Source organism: Lampris incognitus, chromosome 20 (assembly GCF_029633865.1).
Source record: "Lampris incognitus isolate fLamInc1 chromosome 20, fLamInc1.hap2, whole genome shotgun sequence".
NCBI classification, from domain to species: domain Eukaryota; kingdom Metazoa; phylum Chordata; class Actinopteri; order Lampriformes; family Lampridae; genus Lampris; species Lampris incognitus.
The window spans coordinates 24,374,003-24,393,329 of record NC_079230.1 but is presented as its reverse complement, the minus strand read 5'-3'; the positions used below and the strand labels follow the sequence as shown (position 1 = coordinate 24,393,329).

The window sequence follows — 19,327 nt, the reverse complement described above, 5'->3', positions numbered from 1 at the left end:
GCACACGCACGTACGGAAGCGAGTGCATGCATGCACCCGTGTACGTACACAGGCACGCACACAAATATTCAGACTCCAATCTGACTAAAGAAGCAACAAATTGATTTTATGAACATGGGGTACATGTCTTTACAAAGACGTTCTCACACACATATTTCTTTTTTTTGCAAAAGAAAAGAAAATCAACCTGGCCTCCATGCCGCCCGGGAGAAAAACAAAAAAACAAAAAAAAAACAAAAAAAATCAAAAAATAATAAAACAGAACATGAAACATTTTGGTCCATTAAATGGCGCGATGAAGCACACACCTAGTTATTCTGAAATTGCTTTTACATTCAGGAGCATCTCCTTTTAGCCCTCCAAGCGCATGCAGCCTGAGAGTTGAAAGATGACCCCCCCCCCCTCCCCCAGAGGGGAACCTGATACAGTGACACATACAAACATGTTCCACATAAACACACGATGGAGAACCCCCGCCTGTCTGTGAGCTTGGCTCCCCCGGGCCCTTAAAGGCCGTTGTAACCGATGCTTCGGCGTGCTCGACGTCGATCCGTCTCTCGACGCCGGGTCGGCATCTGTCTCCAGCTCGATGACAAGTGTCCCATTTGTTACACGGTCAACGAGCCGGACAGATTTATATGGCTAGTGTTGGACAGGATTTCCACTTTCTTTCTTTTTTTTCTTCCTCTTTCTTTTTTGGACTTTTTCAACTGAGAGATTGATCAAAAAGGCAAGCATGGGGGGCGAAGCTCGTGGATTTGTTGGTGAGGCAGGTTCTCACACGAAAGCAGGCGATGGCAGCAGCTAGCAGCAGCAACTGTGTGTGTGTCTGCATGTGTGTGTGTGTGTGTGTGTGTCTCTGCAGGTCAAGATCACAGAGGCGTCCTCAACTCGTGAATCCCACAGGGCCCTGAGGTGGCTTCTATTGGCACACAAACACCTTTAATCGACGTCACGTGGAACAAACACAGCAGGCGACCGACCGACCGACCGCACGCACACGTGCTCATCGGCGTCCTCATACGTACGCCGTTTCACACACAGTTTCACTCACGTGTTCCTTTTTTGGTTGTTTTTTTGTTGTTGTTGTTGTTGTTGTTATTGTCGTTTTCTTTTACAAATACACACGGACAAGTAACACGTAAACACATCCAGCGTTGTGGGGGAGGAGGAGGAGGAGGAGGAGGGGGGGTTGGTTGGCTGTGTGGACATCAGCCCTCTCTCAGAGGGCGAAAATACTCCAAAGGCATTGAAATGGCAGCCGATCCTCAAGTTCGCTCCTCCGCTCAGTGCTCTCTCGCTCTCTCTCTCTTCTTTCCTCCTCCCTTTTTCTCCCAGAGATGGGATGGGTGGAAGGGCATGGGGCGAGGAGGGGGTGGCAGTATCAGATGAAAGGATTCCGCGACGTCCCCCTACTGGGGTAAACATTCCCCTGAGCGAAAGAGAGAGAGAGAGAGAGAGAGAGAGAGAGCGAGGGACAGAGGTTACCACATTTGTGGGGTCTTGCAGAGAGGGTGGGGGGGGGGGACTTGTAAAAAAAACCAAAAAAAACAAACAAAAAACACCAATTATGCAGTCTTTCCCCTCCCTGCCCTCCTTCGGTGTCTTCCAGCTTCCTAAGCGGCCCACCCCAAGTGCACTCAGCGCCACTCGTTTAGAGGAAGGTGAATGGGTACTTACAGTAAACGGGTTCACCGACATTGGCCGAGGGACTTTGGGCTGAGAGCTGGACGCGGCGAAAGAGGCAAAACCTGAAAGCAGACAGCACAGCACAGACGCGCTTTTCATTGCAGGCGGGCCCGGGAGACGAAACGGCCTCCACGAAATCAAAGCAGCGCTGAAAACGCAAAGCCGCAACACAATGGTGGCACAGAGTGGCTGCGGTGCCAGCGGCGGCCTTGTGAAGCGGGTGTGTGAATGGGTGTTCCTGGGGTGCGATAGGCTGAGGGTCCTATAGCCGCCTGTGAAGGAGGGAATCATGGCTGGCACCTAGCCGCCACCCATACTGAGTGCTTTCCATCTGTAGCCGCACTCACATTGTGTATGGACACCACACTGGCGGCCAGTTGACTAGTGGCAAGCGGCCAGTGCCGTTGGCTAGCGGTGTTAATTATGGTCAAATAAATGATCCAAACATATCGAGGTGTCCTGACTTTAGTTATAGCCTCTCTTTCTCACCTCGACATGACTCAATACGAAAAGACGAGCTTGGCATATTAAGTCATCAAACACCCATCTAGTCCATGTTATCTATGTGTAATATGTGGGTATGGTACTATCACCATCCTCTATATCGACACCCTCCCCCCCTCCTTTTTTCTCTCTCCCCAATTGAATTTTTGGCCAACTACCCCACTCTTCCAGCCGTCCCGGTCGCTGCTCCACCCCCTCTGCCGATCCGGGGAGGGCTGCAGACTACCACACGCCTCCTCCGATACATGTGGAGTCGCCAGCCGCTTCTTTTCACCTGACAGTGAGGAGTTTCACCAGGGGGACGTAGCGCGTGGGAAGATCACGCTATTCCCCCCAGTTCCCCATCCCCCCCGAACAGGTGCCTGGACCGACCAGAGGAGGCGCTAGTGCAGCGACCAGGACACATACCCACATCCGGCTTCCTACCCGCAGACACGGCCAATTGTGTCTGTAGGGATGCCCGACCAAGCCGGAGGTAACACGGGGATTTGAACCGCCGATCCCCATGCTGGTAGACAACGGAAGAGACCGCCACGCCACCCGGACGCCCCTCGACACCCTTTTTTAAATCCTTTTCTTGCGTGTGAGCAGATGGAGACAGACTGAAAACAAGTGTGTACTTCTTCTCCAATACAGAAAGCGAGACACGCATCAGAGCAGTGACCCAACGTGCTGGCAGAACACCTTTATCAACTCACCATTGGCTTCCTGGTTGGTTGTTGACTCATGAGGAAATGCATTCTGGGTGTTTGGAGCGGGGAGGGTGGTGGACGGGGGGAAAACAGAGTTGGGCGAAGTCACAAACGCACTGGAGTCACCTGTGAAACAAACAACAACAACAACAAAAAGACACGTACACATTTAACAGTAGGAACCTCGTGTGGGGGTTGTGCGATTCTCCAGTGAGAGCACGGCCTGGCCCGGCCCACACAGTGTGACCCGGTAGCCACACCCGGGAAGCTGCATGGACTGTCGTCTTTAGGACTCTGTGTGTTTTAACACGTGTTTTGTGCGGCCGTGACCTCCCTGGAAAAAGAGACTTTTAATCACAAGTGAACTTCCTGGTTATATAAAGGATTATACAAATAAACCCTTTATCAGGAAACAAACACACAACAAAACAAACACAAATAAATGAAGAAAGGAAGGAAGAAAGAAGAAGAAAGAAAGGAATGAAGAAAAAGGAAGACAAAGAAAAACTAATAAGTAATTAATTAACAAGCAAAAGAGTAAACAACACCTTGACTGGACAAATTTCAAAGAAAAGAAAGAAAGAAAAACAAACGGACTAATTAACAGGCACAATATTTGTTTTGGACAAATACAGAAAGAAAGAAATAATGAAAGAAAGAAAAAAAAAGTATCCGGGTAGCATGGTGGTCTATTCCATTGCCTACCAACACGGGGATCGCCGGTTCGAATCCCCATGTTACCTCCGGCTTGGTCAGGCGTCCCTACAGACACAATGGGCCGTGTCTGCAGGTGGGAAGCCGGATGTGGGTATGTGTCCTGGTCACTGCACTAGCGCCTCCTCTGGTCTGTCGGGGCACCTGTTCGCGGGGGGGGGGTAGGGGGGGATAGCGTGATCCTCCCATGTGCTACATCCTGCTGGTGAAACTCTTAACTGTCAGGTGAAAAGAAGCGGCTGGCGACTCCACATGTATCGGAGGAGACATGTGGTAGTCTGCAGCCCTCCCCGGCTCGGCAGTGGGGGAGGAGCAGCGACCGGGACGGCTCGGAAGAGTGGGGTAATTGGACGGGTACAACTGGGGAGAAAAAGGGGGATTACCCCCCCCCCCTCAAAAAAAAGAAAGAGAAGCAAACTAACAAAATGATATACAGCATCCAGCCTGGACTGGACGAATACAGAAGAAGGAAAGAAAAAGCAAACAAACAAAAATTCAAACAAACAAAAGCATACACAACATACACAACAGCTTGACCGGACAATTCTATCACGTGCCCAAACTCATTACTTAGGAAAAGTATATGTATGTATGTATGTGTATATATGTATACATACATACATATATATATATACACACACACACACACACACATATATATATGTACACTGCTCAAAAAAATAAAGGGAACACCTAAAAACACAATATAGACCTCGATGAATGAAATATTTCAGCTGAAAATCTTTATTTATTAGACAGAGGAATGTGTTTAGAGCAAAATAACCTAAGAATGATCAATGGAAATCAAAATCATTAGCCCATTAAGGTCTGGATTCAGAATCATACTCAAAATCAAAGTGGAAAATGAGAACATAGGCTGATCCAACTTCTGTGGAAATTCTTCAAGACGATTCAAAATGAGGCTCAGTAGTGTGTGTGGCCTCCACGTGCCTGTATGCACTCCCTACAACGTCTGGGCATGCTCCTGATGAGACGACGGATGGTCTCCTGAGGGATCTCCTCCCAGACCTGGATCAGGGCATCGGTCAACTCCTGGACAGTCTGTGGTGCGACATCGCGTTGGCGGATGGTACGAGACATGATGTCCCAGAGGGGCTCGATTGGATTCAGGTCTGGGGAACGTGCAGGCCGGTCCATAGCATCAATGCCCTCGACATACAGGAACTGCTGACACACTCTGGCCACATGAGGACGAGCATTGTCATGCATGAGCAGGAACCCAGGGCCCACTGCACCAGCATACAGTCTGACAATGGGTCTGAGGATCTCATCCCGGTACCTAATGGCAGTCATGGTACCTCTGGCTAGCACGTAGAGGTCTGTGCGGCCCTCCAAGGATATGCCTCCCCAGACCATCACTGACCCACCGCCAAACCGGTCATGCTGGAGGATGTTGCAGGCAGCAGAACGTTCTCCACAGCGTCTCCAGACTCTCTCACGTCTGTCACATGTGTTCAGTGTGAACCTGCTCTCATCTGTGAAGAGCACAGGGCGCCAATGGCGAATCTGCCAACCAAGATGTTCTCTGGCAAAGGTCAATCGGGCTGCACGGTGTTGGGCTGTGAGCACAGGCCCCAATTGTGGACGTCGGGCCCTCATACCATCCTCATGCATTCTGTTTCTCACTGTTTGAGCAGAAACCTGCACATTAGTGGCCTGTTGAAGGTCGTTTTGTAGGGCTCCGGCAGTGCTCCTCCTGTTCCTCCTTGCACAAAGGACCAGATAGCGGTCCTGCTGCGGGGTTGTTGTCCTCCTGCGGCCCCCTCCACGTCTCCTGGTGTACTGGCCTGTCTCCTGGTACCTCCTCCATGCTCTGGACACTGTGCTGGGAGACACATCAAATCTTCTTGCCACAGCATGCATTGATGTGCCATCCTGGATGAGCTGCACTACCTGAGCAACTTCTGTAGGTTGCAGATACCGCCTCATGCCACCTCTAGTGGTGAGGGCACTAGCAAAATGAAAAACTAACCAAAGATCGGCCAGAAAAGATGAGGACAGGCAAATGGTCTGTGGCCACCACCTGCAAATCCATTCCTGTTATAGGGGTTGTCTTGCAAATTGTCTAATTTCCACCAACAGGTGAAATTGATTCACAAATCAGTGTTGCTTCCTAACTGGACAGGTTGATATCTCAAAAGTGTGATTAACTTGGAGCTACATTGCATTGCTTATGTGTTCCCTTTATTTTTTTGAGCAGTGTATATTCATCCATCCATTATCCGCTTATCCTGCTCTCAGGGTCGCAGGGATGCTGGAGCCTATCCCAGCAGTCATTGGGCAGCAGGCGGGGAGACACCCTGGACAGGCCGCCAGGCCATCACAGGGCCAACACACACACACACACACACACACACACACACACACACACACACACACACACACACACACACACACACACACACACACACACACACACACACACACACACACACACACACACACACACACACATTCAAACCTAGGGACAATTTAGTACGGCCGATGTACACACACACCGGCCCCTGGCTGTTGCAGGGGAGGAGAGACGTTTTCGGGTTTAAACGAGTGTTTTGTTTTGTTTTTGTGCAGAACGTGCGCCTTACCTCCAGAGCCGGGGCTGAAGGGGTTACTGGGGGAGAGGGCAACAGGCTGCTGGGGTGTGGAGCTGGACCCGGAGCTGAAAGGGTTGGGGAAGTCTAGAATACAGAAGCGGGGGGGGGGCAGGTAAGGGAGGGGATGTCACAAGGAGAAAACTGACAGTGTTCAGGGTTAACAGGACAAATCCCCAGCTACTCAAGCTGTGCCGCCAAAAGCCGGCCGGCGGCCCTGAGTTGGCCGGTTTTGCATTTTGACAGGATTTGGCTGAATGGCTTCAGAGACGAGAGAGGTGAGGGCAAACTAACTTGTTAACCTACTTGTAAATGTCTGGGAGCCGGAGACTGCGTCAACACCCGGGGAACTGGGGAAAAGGAGAGAGGAGGAGAAGATAAGGAAGAAAAACAAATATTAAGGCGGAGGTCTGCCATTATATAACTGTTAAAGGCGCAGAGCGCCCGAGACCTAATGAGACGTAACGAGACACATCCGCTCATTTTTATATTATTTTACAAGACAAAAAAAGAAAAAGAAAAAAAAGAAAGAAAAAAAATGAATTGTAAGGCTCAGTTATGTTTGTTTTACCTTGCGGGAGTGGAGCTGGATGAGAGCCTGTTGCCAAAGATGGTGCTGTACTGCGGAGGCCCACTAGGGGGAGCTAAAAGCAAATATTAAAAATACGTTCAACGCTGCAACGACCAAAAGGCTCTAACGAGGGCTAATCACTGGGATCAAGGGCTATTATTTTGGGAGGTGTGCTTTCCATGTCACATACAGGGTTCAAAGCTGTTGACCTGAAGTCTGCTCACTTCTGAAGCACAACAGCAACGCAGGTACTTCACATAAAACACATTTTCTCTGCTCAGCCTGATATTAATCAAAGTAAGCCACGGCAGGGAATCGATGGCCTCCCGACGACGCAAGCCAACAGAGGCCGTTAAGAAGACAGAAAACAACACAGACAAGATCAGAGATCTTCGCAATAAATCCCTGCGCTTGTGCACGCACCTACCTTGGCTGTTATCAATATGCAGCTGTTTTAAACAGATTAAATCGTATTAACAGTCTTTTTTTGGGGGGGGGGACAGGACTGTGCAACATCTAGAGAGGAAAAACCAACAATGGAGATAATTCATTTGCTAAAAGCCTTGGCATTCTGAGCAAGGACGTTATGCAATATAGTTGAGCTGAGCATAACACACATACATGCAAATCGATAAACTCTCTCTCTTTCGCTCTCCCCCTTTCCTCCCTTCCATCTCCATTTTCATGAACCACTCTTCCCTGTACCTTACGTCTCATTCAAACCATAAATCAACAGACAAGATACGAGCTTGCACTCACTAACCTTAATGCTGTCCAAATTCTCAACACGTGCTACACACTGAAAGTAAAAGGTGTATACTATATACTAATTGGGCAATCTATGTAGTAAGTATAATGCAGTATGCACCACATACTACTTACATTACTATAAGCAAGTGACCCTTCATAAGACCAGAAGAACTTCGTCGCTTCCGCTTCACCCATTTTGATTTAGTCTTAGCTCTCTATCTATGCTAAAAATACATCCATCCATCCATTATCCAAACCGCTTATCCTGCTCTCAGGGTCACGGGATGCTGGAGCCTATCCCAGCAGTCATTGGGCGGCAGGCAGGGAGACACCCTGGACAGGCCGCCACAGGGCTGACACACACACACACACACACACACACATTCACACCTAGGGACAATTTAGTACTGCCGATTCACCTGACCTACATGTCTCTGGACTGTGGGAGGAAACCGGAGCACCCGGGGGAAACCTACACAGACATGGGGAGAACATGCAAACTCCACACAGAGGACGACCCGGGACGACCCCCAAGGCTGGACTACCCCGGGGGCTTGAACTCAGGACCTTCTTGCTGTGAGGCGACCGTGCTAACCACTGCGCCGCGCTAAAAATATATTTCATCATGAAATTGTTAAAGAAGACATTTGGATTTACCGGCGCTAGCAGCTGCTTTGGAAATTTCTGCCCTGGCCGGGATGGCTTTAATCATTTAATGACCATTAGTCTTGCAAAGCCACGGCTCAGGTCTGCGATTAGAGATCCGGTCCACAAAGTTCGGTAGCTGTTCAGAACCTCCACATTACGGAGGCTCCACTTTCATTGGTGTCTATCTACGCGCTTGTGGATGACATGGTTGCATCGCTTTCTACCAGTCTGTCGGGAAACAAACGTCTTGCAGCGAAGCCAGAGCAGCGACCAAAACAAATAACTTCTTGCAACAGTAAGAACGATGACGGTTACATACACACAAGCTCTCACTCCCCTCTCTGCAGCGTACACCTCATCTCTCTCACCTGTGGGGGTTGTCGACTCAGAGAAGACACTATCCAGCTGGGACACGGCAGCGTACTTGTCCTGTGAGTTGGAGCCGGTGACAGCTGGCGTGGCCTGGCCAGGTCCGGCAGACTGCTGGTGATGTTGTTGTTGATGTTGAGTGGGCAGGGCGTGATGCTGATGCTGGGCCTGGGGCAGTGACTGGTGCTGCGGGTGGCTCAGACCACCAAAGTCCACACTCAAAGACTTAGGGAAGGCCCTGAAGGGCCCCGTGCCACCCGAAGCGGAGGCGGCGCGACCTGAGACCAAAACGCAGAGGAGTGAGCCTCAACGTGGAGACAGTTGAGTTTCGTTGTTTGGCTCTGGTGTTGTATGTATGCTTAAAGCTGAAATCCGTGATTTCCTCAGTCTGTCCCTCCCTCTGGTAGTGAGGATTGGCAGTGAGGTGCAGCCATTGTGGCTGGTGTGTTGTCATCTCAGCAGTAAACACTTCCCACCCTTGTAAAAATGGATCTCAGGACCAAAACTAACACAGACAATCTATTTGTTTTGGTCTTTTTTAAAATTTTGAGATACTTTTTGATCCCCGTAGGGAAATTACACTCATTTAACCCATCCTAGCTGTGTAGCTAGGAGCAGAGGGAGCCGCCGTGTAGCATCCGGGGACCAACTCCAGTTCATCTTGCCATGCCTTGGTCAAGGGCACAGACAGGAGTATTAACCCTAACATGCATGTCTTTTTGATGGTGGGAGGAAACCGGAGCGCCCAGAGAAAACCCACAGCAGACATGGGGAGAACATGCAAACTCCACACAGAGGACGACCTGGGATGACCCCCCCCAAGGTTGGATAAACCCCGGTGTTCGAACCCTGGACCTTCTTGCTGTGAGGCGACAGAGCTAACCACCGAGCCACCCAAATGTATTACAAACTACATCCAACTAATATGGGAACACTGTCGTACTGTAATATTGATAGTAGAATTTAAGCATCACCACATCGACATCCTGTTTCAATCCTGCTTCCCGTTTCGAGTGGGGACGTGTTTGCCGCTGCATCAGTGTTCGTCCAACACGGTCAAAAATTTCAACAGCGTGGTATATGGAGAGAGTCTCCAACCACTGTAGAGATGCCAGTTACTTTTATGCAACCTGACCCCACGGTCCAAATCGATAGAATAGCTATTCATTAATGGTGAAAAATCACAGATTTCAGCTTTGACCTGCACACTGGAACATTCAAACCCAAACCCCCAGCAACTGTCCTGTGACCCATCTATAAGACAAAAATGGCTTTCCAATTTGTAGTATCACAGTTCATCCATAACTCCCCTCCTCAAGTCAGATAACATAAACCGACCTGTACGATACCTCCAAGTAAAATGGATGAATTTCATACGTTCTCTACACTATAAGACAAGTTATATGCTGGTTTAGCTAAAAATGGCCGGGATCTTGCAGCCTCCTCCTTAATGCCTCTCATGGGTAAGCAATAACAATAAATCAAAAGGTGCGGCAGCAAGCAGGCATAATCTTGGACAGTTTTCAACACACTAACAGAATAAATGCAATTGTGAGAGCATAACAATGGCAGGAAATGGGGATTAACATCATTGTGGGTGTGGGGCCAGCGTAAGCATCACACAAACACTAGCCACAAAGCATGCTATTGTCAGCCAATAGAGATTGATAGTGCACCTCATTAGGGTGGGAAACAAATGAAAATTGAATTTGTTGGCGAAATCCAATTGGAAGCATGAACTGTGGCCTGCAGAGCCTGGTTTCCTTCTCTGGAAGGAATACGTAGGGCCAGAGAAACAGACCAGACCAGACCTGACAGAGATTATCTAAAACTCCAAAGCATGCAAAAGTCAAGTGTGTGTGGGTGTGTGTGCATGCCACATTTTTGGGATATCAAGGAAGTCTCCACTGGCCCGGTACAGTTTAGCGATATGACCTATCTTTGTGAATGCAGATTTTGGCTTACTTCCTTGGATACTTGTTTGGAATGTTAATATGCTTTACCCGATTATGACGGTGGCCTACATTTCGGCTGCTTCGACACAACCTGGCGCAAAATCTCACTCGGCCCTTTGCTGACGGTGGTAGCGGGCTATAGCCTAAAAATAGTGCTGCTTTAAACGTGGTCTCGCTCTCTCTCAGCAAGCTTGTGTGTCTCTCCTTGACCCTCCCAGCCTTCAGATCTGGACTCTGAAGTGAGGTTCTGACTGGCGAACAGAAATATCGACCCTTGTTGCAGAGTAGGATGTTGGCAGGCAGCGAGAGAGCGAGAGAGCGAGAGAGAGAGTGTGTGTGTGCATGTGCGCGCGGGCTTCCCACTACAGATTCTCAACACCCACATTATTCCTCTGAGTGCTCTAATTCTGTTATGTTCCCCTCCCTCTTTTCGCTGTTCTGCTGTATTCTGATTTATTTCTTTTTTTGTGTTTTCCATTATGTGATTATTAAAAAATCAGCTACACGTAAACAATAGTGCCGGTGTAGTCCATACAGTGTATATTTATTATTGATGACAGAGCAAGGAAAGGTGTATTGATCCAAGCCATTCGCCACACACTCAAATGCGTTGCTTTCTGCAGTGCCTTACCTAAGGTGAAGTGGTTTTTGAAAGTGCTACTAGCTAATGGAGTTGGAGGGGGGGGATGGAGAGATGGGGAGGAGATGGAAGGAAGAAAGAGATACGTTTGATGGAGGGGGGGAAACAGAAAAGAAGAAAAACACAAAGATAGAGAGAAAGAGAGAGGTCATTGGCATCACTTGAACCTGCTGTCCCTTTATTTCTGCTAGATGTCACAGCCAACATCGGTGACCAGTTCAGCCCACTTTGCCTCCTCTGTAGCACACTTGCTGCTGAATTCAACTGCGCTAGCAAAATGGCACAAAGGCAACCGACTGTGAAAGCCGATGACATGAGCCAAGATAATGACAGTGCGGTATCATTACCTTCTGTCGTTTTAAAAACACTAACTGGGTAAGAATTATTCCTGCACTTGACCCTTCATAGATGAGACTTGGAGCCACTCAGACCACTAAGTGGTTTTCTTTCTACACTACGATTGTGCTGGTGAAGAGGATGAGGATGACAGACCTGAGGGTCGGGGTAAAGCAGGGAAGGACGGCACGTGGCTCTGGGATCCCATTGTGGACGTTAGCGAGCCTGGACGTTGTCTTTCGATCCCACACAGACCCAGATCTGGGTTGAAGGCACAAATTGAGACGAGAATAACACAAAAGTTAAGATGTCTTCATGCATGCTCAATGAGCCAGGTAAGAAAATAAAAGAACATTGAATCAGTTCCTCTCGATACATCGCTTATTGACAGATACGTTTCATCACTCATCTAAGTGACCTCTTCAGTCTAAACTGACTGCAGGTATCACCACCCTTATTGGAAGCGGGGGGGACTAAGAGTACATCTGTCGCCATCTTGCAATTGCTGTGAACATTCCCAACTCCTCTGTGACTAGTACACGTGGCCATTGTAACTCTAATTAACGGTCACGCCCATATTTGCATATGAAACTGATGGTTGGTTGGGGTCGTTATGCAGTTGTGTTTATAAGGGTGGGGATACCTGCAGTTAGCTGAGACTGAAGAGGTCACTTTTAGATGAGTGATGGAACGTTTCTCTCTCAATAAACATTAGGTCCAGATGAACTGATTCACCTTTCTTGATAGGAGTTGAGAAAAAAAAATCAACCTGGGACACTTTGAATTCAATGACAGGTCTACATCACCACTGCTTTGTCGATCATTTCAGACCTCATCTTGAGAAATTCCAGAGATGCTCATTATCACGAGTTGAGACAACAGAATCGTGGATCTCGATAGGGCGATAGCCATATTCTATCCCGATACAATACCGCTCATAGTCGTAGTAGCAGATTGAATTATTGAACTTTTAATTAATTCACTCATTCTAGTTGCTGTACTTGCTTTTTATCTGTACACTGACATATCATGTGCCAAATTTGTTCAAATCAAGGCATGCCATGCAACAGGACAGAAAATTTAAGAAAGAGGAAGAGAAAGCTTGCTGAAGTTAAAATGAGGTGGATTAAAATTATTGTTTGGTTTCCGTTTTGCATTTGTTTTTTGTTTTTTTACTGTGTCCTGCCTAGATAGTCAGATAAACTCGTGGACGCCTTTTTTTGAGCGTGAAGCTTGAAGGCACGCTGAACGGTGTGTTTAGCCTAGCTTAGAACAAAATACCATAATATATCTATAGGGCTCATTAGCAGTTCCTCTTAGAAGAGGGGAAATAAACATTCAAACTTCACCGATGATTGATGGCTGGTCTAAGAAAAGTAAACATTGTTCTAATTTCAGTATAAACAAGAAAATTAGATCAAGCTTGCTAAACACTTCCTTGTCGTGGCCGCACTACTTCTCATTCCACTTCTTTCTTGCAAGAATGAGACTGAGAGCAAACTATAATCTTAACTTTAGGATTTTCCATGTGCTTGTGAAAACACTGGTTAAAAAAAACTGTCAACGGTCAAGGCTAGATTACTGACCGGGCATGCCGGGCGAGTGCCCTGGGGCCCCGGACCACCAGGGGCCCCAAAAGGTTAGGGGTATTGTGTTCACGTATAGTAGGGATCCCCAATCTTACCCTACAAGGGACGTTTGTTCCAACCCTGCGTCATGATGCGGGGCCCCAAGCTACAGTCTCTATTGATGCAGGGCCCCAAGCTACAAAGTCTCTATTGATGCGGGGCCCAAAGCTACAAAGTCTCTATTGATGCGGGGCCCCAAGCTACAGTCTCTACTGATGCAGAGCCCCAAGCTACAAAGTCTCTATTGATGCGGGGCCCCAAGCTACAAAGTCTCTATTGATGCGGGGCCCCAAGCTACAAAGTCTCTACTGATGCGGGGCCCCAAGCTACAAAGTCTCTATTGATGCAGGGCCGCAAGCTACAGTCTCTACTGATGCAGGGCCCAAAGCTACAAAGTCTCTATTGATGCGGGGCCCCAAGCTACAGTCTCTACTGATGCAGAGCCCCAAGCTACAAAGTCTCTATTGATGCGGGGCCCCAAGCTACAAAGTCTCTATTGATGCGGGGCCCCAAGCTACAAAGTCTCTACTGATGCGGGGCCCCAAGCTACAAAGTCTCTATTGATGCAGGGCCGCAAGCTACAGTCTCTACTGATGCAGGGCCCAAAGCTACAAAGTCTCTATTGATGCGGGGCCCCAAGCTACAGTCTCTACTGATGCTGTGAGCTGCTATTCTCATCTCTGTTTGTTTTGTGATTCAAAATTGTGATGTACTTTGTAGTCGGCGTCCGAATCCCATGCAGATTGGCAGAGCGTCGACTACCATGTTGGGTATTTGCATTAGTTTTACATTTAACAGTGTTTAGTATTGTTTGCGTAGCCTATCTGATGAGGTGGGGGGGGGGGGGGGTGGACGTGTGTGCCCTGGGGCCCCCTGGTGGGTTAATCCGGTCATATCAACGCTAGGCTAACGAGTAAAAAGTATTCATGATCTGCTCCAGAGGCGGTTGTATTTCACTTCTTGTGGAAGAAGCTGCTAATGATCCAGGTTCACATCCAGCACTTGAGCTAAGCTAGGCTAAACTTGTCATTCAACCTAGCTTAGAACTGCGCGCAGACAAGAAAAAAAACGGTATCCACGAGTTTGTCCGACTCTACGTACGTAGTGCACATAGTAAAAACCGAAACCGAGCTATCCTCTTGAAAAATAGAAATTGAAAAAATATTTGGTGTTTGTTTGTCCGGAATATTCCATAGCAACGTTTCTTCGGGTGCCCGTCGCCTCTGCAAAGACGCCCGGTTACCTTTCAGAGGGGGGTCTCTGAAACTCTGAGAGCGCGAGGGCCGGGCCGTGAACACATCCGTCCTCATGTCGGCGGGGGAGACCGCAGGGGGGCGGTCCCAGGATGGCAGCTGGGACGTGGACTTGGGAGTCGAGGAGAACAAGAAGAAAAAGGCAGAACGTGAGAAGAGATGAAGAGAAGTGAAACGTAGACAAGAGAAGTGAGGAGAAGAGAAGAAAGGAGGAGCTTTCAAGGTCTTTTCATGTTTTCTTAATAACTCATATGCGGTAGCTCTGATGTCGAGGCTACCTGGTCTTTGCTCTCTCGGACCATCAGTCTCTGTCACTCCGCTCTCTCTCCTATTAAGAGTTTTCTTCGTTCTTTTTTTTTTTTTTACTTCTTATCTCATCCTGCGTCTTTCATCTCTGTCACCCTTTCCTCTACTCAATTAATCTATTTTTGGCCAAATTTCTCTCTCCTATCAAACACACACACACATACACACACACACACTATCAGACCTGCCTAGGACTGTTTCTATCTCCGTCACCTTGTGTGTGTCAGTGCTCATACAATATGTGTGTGTGTGTGTGTGTGTGTGTGTATTGATGTGTTGGTGTGTGCGGTTTGTGCTCTTCACCAGTGTCCTCGTAGGTCTGGCGTTTGGGGGCATCGCATGGGAGGGGGCCTGGCTGGCCAGCGGGCCATGGGAAGGGGGCAAGGCCTGGAAACCTGGACTCCATGGACCCTCCACATCCCTTCGATTCTTACTCTTGGAAAAATGCCTGGAAAAGACGAGACATCCACTCTTAGAAAGGGGGTTTTCCAGATCCCCTAACCGACATGCGACATTCAAAATACAGTTTCACGCCCCAAAAATGATGTAACTGAAAGCAATACTCATTCTGGAACGAGAATCGTCCTCAAATCGCGGTAATTTGTTGTAGATCTCGTTTTGCCTCATATGCCACCCTGTGCCCTCCCCCCTCACCCACGCTCTCCTCCCCCTCATATTGGGAGTAGGTTGTGTACAGAGGCGCCAGAACTTCCTGTGGGACATTCTTACCATTTCTTCTTCTCGTATTTGTCCTGGAGGAACTCTTTGAACTTCTGAGAGTCCCTCATGTCAGAGCAGCCGTCCGTCTTGGGGTCAAAAATACAGAGCCAGGTCCTCCTCCCAACCTGAACACACACACACACACACACACACACACACACACACACACACACACACACACACACACACACACACACTGTATGTTACTGGAAGTATGGAGAGTGTGAAGTTAGGGATAAGTTGTGTGTGTGTGTGTGTGTGTGTGTGTGTGTGTGTGTGTGTGTGTGTGTGTGTGTGTGTGTGTGTGTAAGCATGAGTGTTAATGGGGTGGTTATCGTCTAATAAAACACAATTTAAATTGCCAGTGATGTACATGTGCACAAATCAGTGTCAAGATTTAAGACAACAGTAAATCTATGAATTTGCAAGAGTCATCCGCTCTGATAATCGGCTCTCAGTTGAAACTGTCAGGCGTGACTTTCCCTGGAAAAATCCCACGGTGCATTGCGTTTTACGGCTTCGCTGCAGAAGCCGAATGTGAAAGAAAGCGGTAGGTAGTGGCGAGTTTGAATAGGAAGTCCAGACCAAGCCTGTGATAGACCTGTACAAACAGATAATGTAGCATCAATAGCTAAAACCAGGTTCAAGCATGTTTTTTTTATGTCTAGCAGTGGGAAGGTACTGAGGAAACAGCACTGGAAACTGGGATCTATGGGATTTGGTGTGGGAATAGACCGACGCAATTACCAGTACCACCACAGACGTCAGTGAGTTAAAGAAAGAAGGGGGGGGGACAAACAAAGATCTTCGAGACTGTAGCTTTAAGAGAAGTCAAACTAATTTAGTCCAGGGCGGAGGTCTAGCAAAATCACAACAAAATATTTCGCCATGTTCATGTAAATCTACATGTAAACATGTCACAGCGATATTTCATCTAAAGGACAGTCTTTGGTGTTGTAGCCTTATCGTTTAATCAAGCTCCTCATCATGTGAGATATTTGCCCCCGCACAAATGGCTTTACACGTGGTACATACCACCCCCCCCACACACACACACACACATTATTTATAACCGGGGAATCAGTGTCATAGCCTTAAGATGGTGTGAGCAAAGTCTTCAGCGTCACATTTAATGGCCCATGCCTGTGAATCGCGTCTTAACTCTAACCGACCCCTCCGCCAACTTACTGGCCATTAGAGACGGTAGGAAGAGACCCCGGACAATGAGGATCCCGCCCTTTCCTCACAGTGCTTCACGCCTCTGAGTCACTACAAACATACTGTGGCTGGCAGCAGGCTGATTGACATATGAATCACCGCAGTGTGCCTGTGTCTGGCTAGATAGGACGTTGACCCCTTGATGAGCACGAGTGTGTGTGTGTGTGTGTGTGTGTGAGAGAGAGAGAGAGACGAGACAGACAGTGTGTGTGTGTGTGTGTGTGTGTGTGTGTGACAGACAGACAAATAGACAAGACAGACAGATATATGTAGATAAGACGGATAGTGTGTTTGTATGTGAGAGACGGACGGACAGACGGACAGCAAGATAGATAGATAGATAAATAAATAAAAACAAGAGGGAGGGAGAAGTGTGGTTTGGGTGGAACAACACAGGTCAATTTGTTTCTCAGCACCAAAAGGGCAGAGCAACCTCATTCCTCCCAAAAACAGCACGGCCACAAAGTCCGACCGGCAACCACCAGAAACACATCATTTGTCACGTCTCATTTATGACAAATGCTGTGGCGTCTGACATAGTGGCCAGACACACTGGACTTAACAATGCTCCCTTTTTCTTTTTTCTTTTTGTCTTCTACCAAAAGGTTGACCTGCCCTCCTTACCGGTCTCAAAATAAGCAGGACATGAGCTTTTTTTGTTAAGGGAAACTAAGTCCCACCTCCCTGCCCACCTGACTCCGCTGGTGATTGAAGCAGGCGGCTTGTCACTCACCTCGTTGCCATGGTTTTGCAGAAACTCCACTTCCTGTTGGGAGAAGGTTGTCATGGAAATAGACTTGACTCTATGTGGAGGGTTGAGGCCTCTCCTGAGACGGAGAGTTGGAGAAAGGGAATCAGATAAAACGAAAAAAACAAAATAAAATAAATGAGAGAAAGGAAAACGTGCAAGTGTTCGGGCCAACTAAATTCCCAAGTTCTACCAATTGTAAAGGACAGAGAACATGCAGTCAGATCAAATGAAGAAGAAAATACGTGTACGTTTGACCCGAGACGAAGAGAAACAAACGTGTCAAATGCACTAAGACAGGTAAGCTAGCGACTAAACTCGTGCGGAAATGAGGGTTTCCATTAACGCGAGCCCCTTTTTTTCATTCTCTCTGTGCTGTGAATGGGAGCACGGACCATTAAAGTGGGACAGAATTAATGTGCAAGACTGCGTGAAATCTGACCACTAAGTATTGCAATCTCCAGCAAAAGGGGGTGTGTTGGGCCTGAAACATGCAGAACAGAAAATGTGCACACACACACACACACACACACACACACGCACACACATACACACACGCACACACACACACGCACGCACACACGGGGACAAGGGGGAACCTTTAAAAGAGATAAGCCAAACCTGTGAATACCATGACGAAATGAAACGTAACTCAGGCGCTTATAAACGTGTCGGAATAGACCAAGTAGCGGTCTCTGTCTGGGCTTATGAGCTGTATCGGAAGAAAGCGCATGAGAGCAAGATGAGGAGACGCTGCGCACATGAATATGCGCACAAACCGGAGGCGACACAAGAAGCTATTTTCACCTCGCCCGCTAATTCTGCGAACGTTACATTTCAAACATCGCTGGGTGACGTCTCGCCGTGTATAGGCTGTCGTCTGTTATCATCAAAATCGGTTATAGGCAAATTTGTGGCAAAAATAAAAACGTAACCCCCCCCCTGTAATATACATAATCGCCCCTTTTTACTGTACTTACAGCATTCCGGAGCACGACGTGCACACGAAGCAGCCCACGGTGATGTCGATGTAAGTCACCCCGGGCTGGCCGCACTCGAAGCAGTGTTTGTTTACTCCGGACTGGGCCAGCTCCCGGACCTTGCGGGCGCAGATCTCCTGGTTGTCTCGATGTTTTCGGTTCGACATGATTCCCTCTTATCTCTCAGTTCCTCCACTCTCTCCCCCCCTTTCTCCCTTCTCCTCCGTTCGGTCCGGTGGAGAGTGGCTTACAACTGGCCTGCGATCGCCGGTATAACCCTCCGCTAGCTAGCCCCCGGTTTTCCCCCTCGCCTGCCCGTCTGCTGGAGTGTACCTGATCACGCCCGCATTGTGAGACACATGCTGATAGAAAAGCACAGTGATGAGAAGGATCATGTATAGATGACGCGGTCTGCACAAGACGCCGTGCCGAGGCCACATGCACGCGTCGGGCTTGTCTGTGCAACGTGGAGAAAGCGAGAGAAGGACCTGTCAAGTTTTTTTTTACGTCGTCGTTATTCATTTATTCATCGCTGCTGCGGCATTTCCCCTCTCGGAGTGGTGGAAAAAAAACCCTCCTCTCTCTCGCTATCTCTCTCTCTCGCGCGCTCTCTCTCTCTCTCTCTCTCTCTCTCTCTCTCTCTCTCTCTCTCTCTCTCTCTCTCTCTCTCGCGGCGCTCTGCGAAATCCTCCGTCCGCTGCGTTCCCTGCGTGCACCGTACGCAGCACCCCCCCTTTTTTTTGGCACCGGTCTCCTTTCCAGGCAGACGCGGCGCTTTTGGAGGGATGACAAGATTTAGTTGTTTTCTCTTTCTTTCTGCGAACTCCGGAGGCCAGCTGAGGAGACAGACGGACAGACAGGTGGATAGAGGACAGACAGACAGAGGAGACAATCTTAGCACAAATATTACTGAAAAGTGGACTTAAAACAGGTTTTAAATGGATTTTAAACGCTACGGTGGTTCTGATGTACAATTGACGCACAGAAACGTTTC

General features: G+C 48.3%; 1 protein-coding gene across 3 annotated transcripts; it reads right to left on the bottom strand.

Annotated features, from left to right (window-relative positions):
- Positions 1–121: 121 nt before the first annotated feature.
- agfg2 (ArfGAP with FG repeats 2) lies at positions 122–18,876 on the bottom strand. 3 transcript variants are annotated; one of them, XM_056300511.1, is made up of 14 exons: positions 18,334–18,876; positions 17,339–17,432; positions 15,397–15,512; positions 14,971–15,115; positions 14,352–14,472; positions 11,637–11,741; positions 11,136–11,168; positions 8,549–8,827; positions 6,783–6,855; positions 6,518–6,561; positions 6,206–6,298; positions 2,892–3,011; positions 1,681–1,751; positions 122–1,432 (listed from the first exon to the last, which is right to left on the bottom strand). In XM_056300511.1, the coding sequence occupies exons 1-14, from the start codon at positions 18,498–18,500 to the stop codon at positions 1,385–1,387; spliced, it is 1,509 nt and encodes a 502-aa protein (XP_056156486.1). In that variant the 5' UTR covers positions 18,501–18,876; the 3' UTR covers positions 122–1,384. The 3 variants fall into 3 exon arrangements, with proteins under 3 accessions (XP_056156486.1, XP_056156487.1, XP_056156488.1); XM_056300512.1 differs by lacking the exon at positions 11,136–11,168; XM_056300513.1 differs by lacking the exons at positions 8,549–8,827; positions 11,136–11,168.
- Positions 18,877–19,327: the final 451 nt, after the last annotated feature.

Excerpts from the sequence above, each read along its gene's own strand:
- agfg2 (XM_056300511.1), bottom strand. The coding sequence starts at position 18,500 with ATGTCGAACCGAAAACATCGAGACAACCAGGAGATCTGCGCCCGCAAG. Across the intron at positions 15,513-17,338 it reads TGCAAAACCATGGCAACGAG|GTTGGGAGGAGGACCTGGCT; the intron begins GTGAGTGACAAG and ends GTGTGTGTTCAG. Across the intron at positions 1,433-1,680 it reads TGTCGGTGAACCCGTTTACT|GGGAATGTTTACCCCAGTAG; the intron begins GTAAGTACCCAT and ends TCTTTCGCTCAG.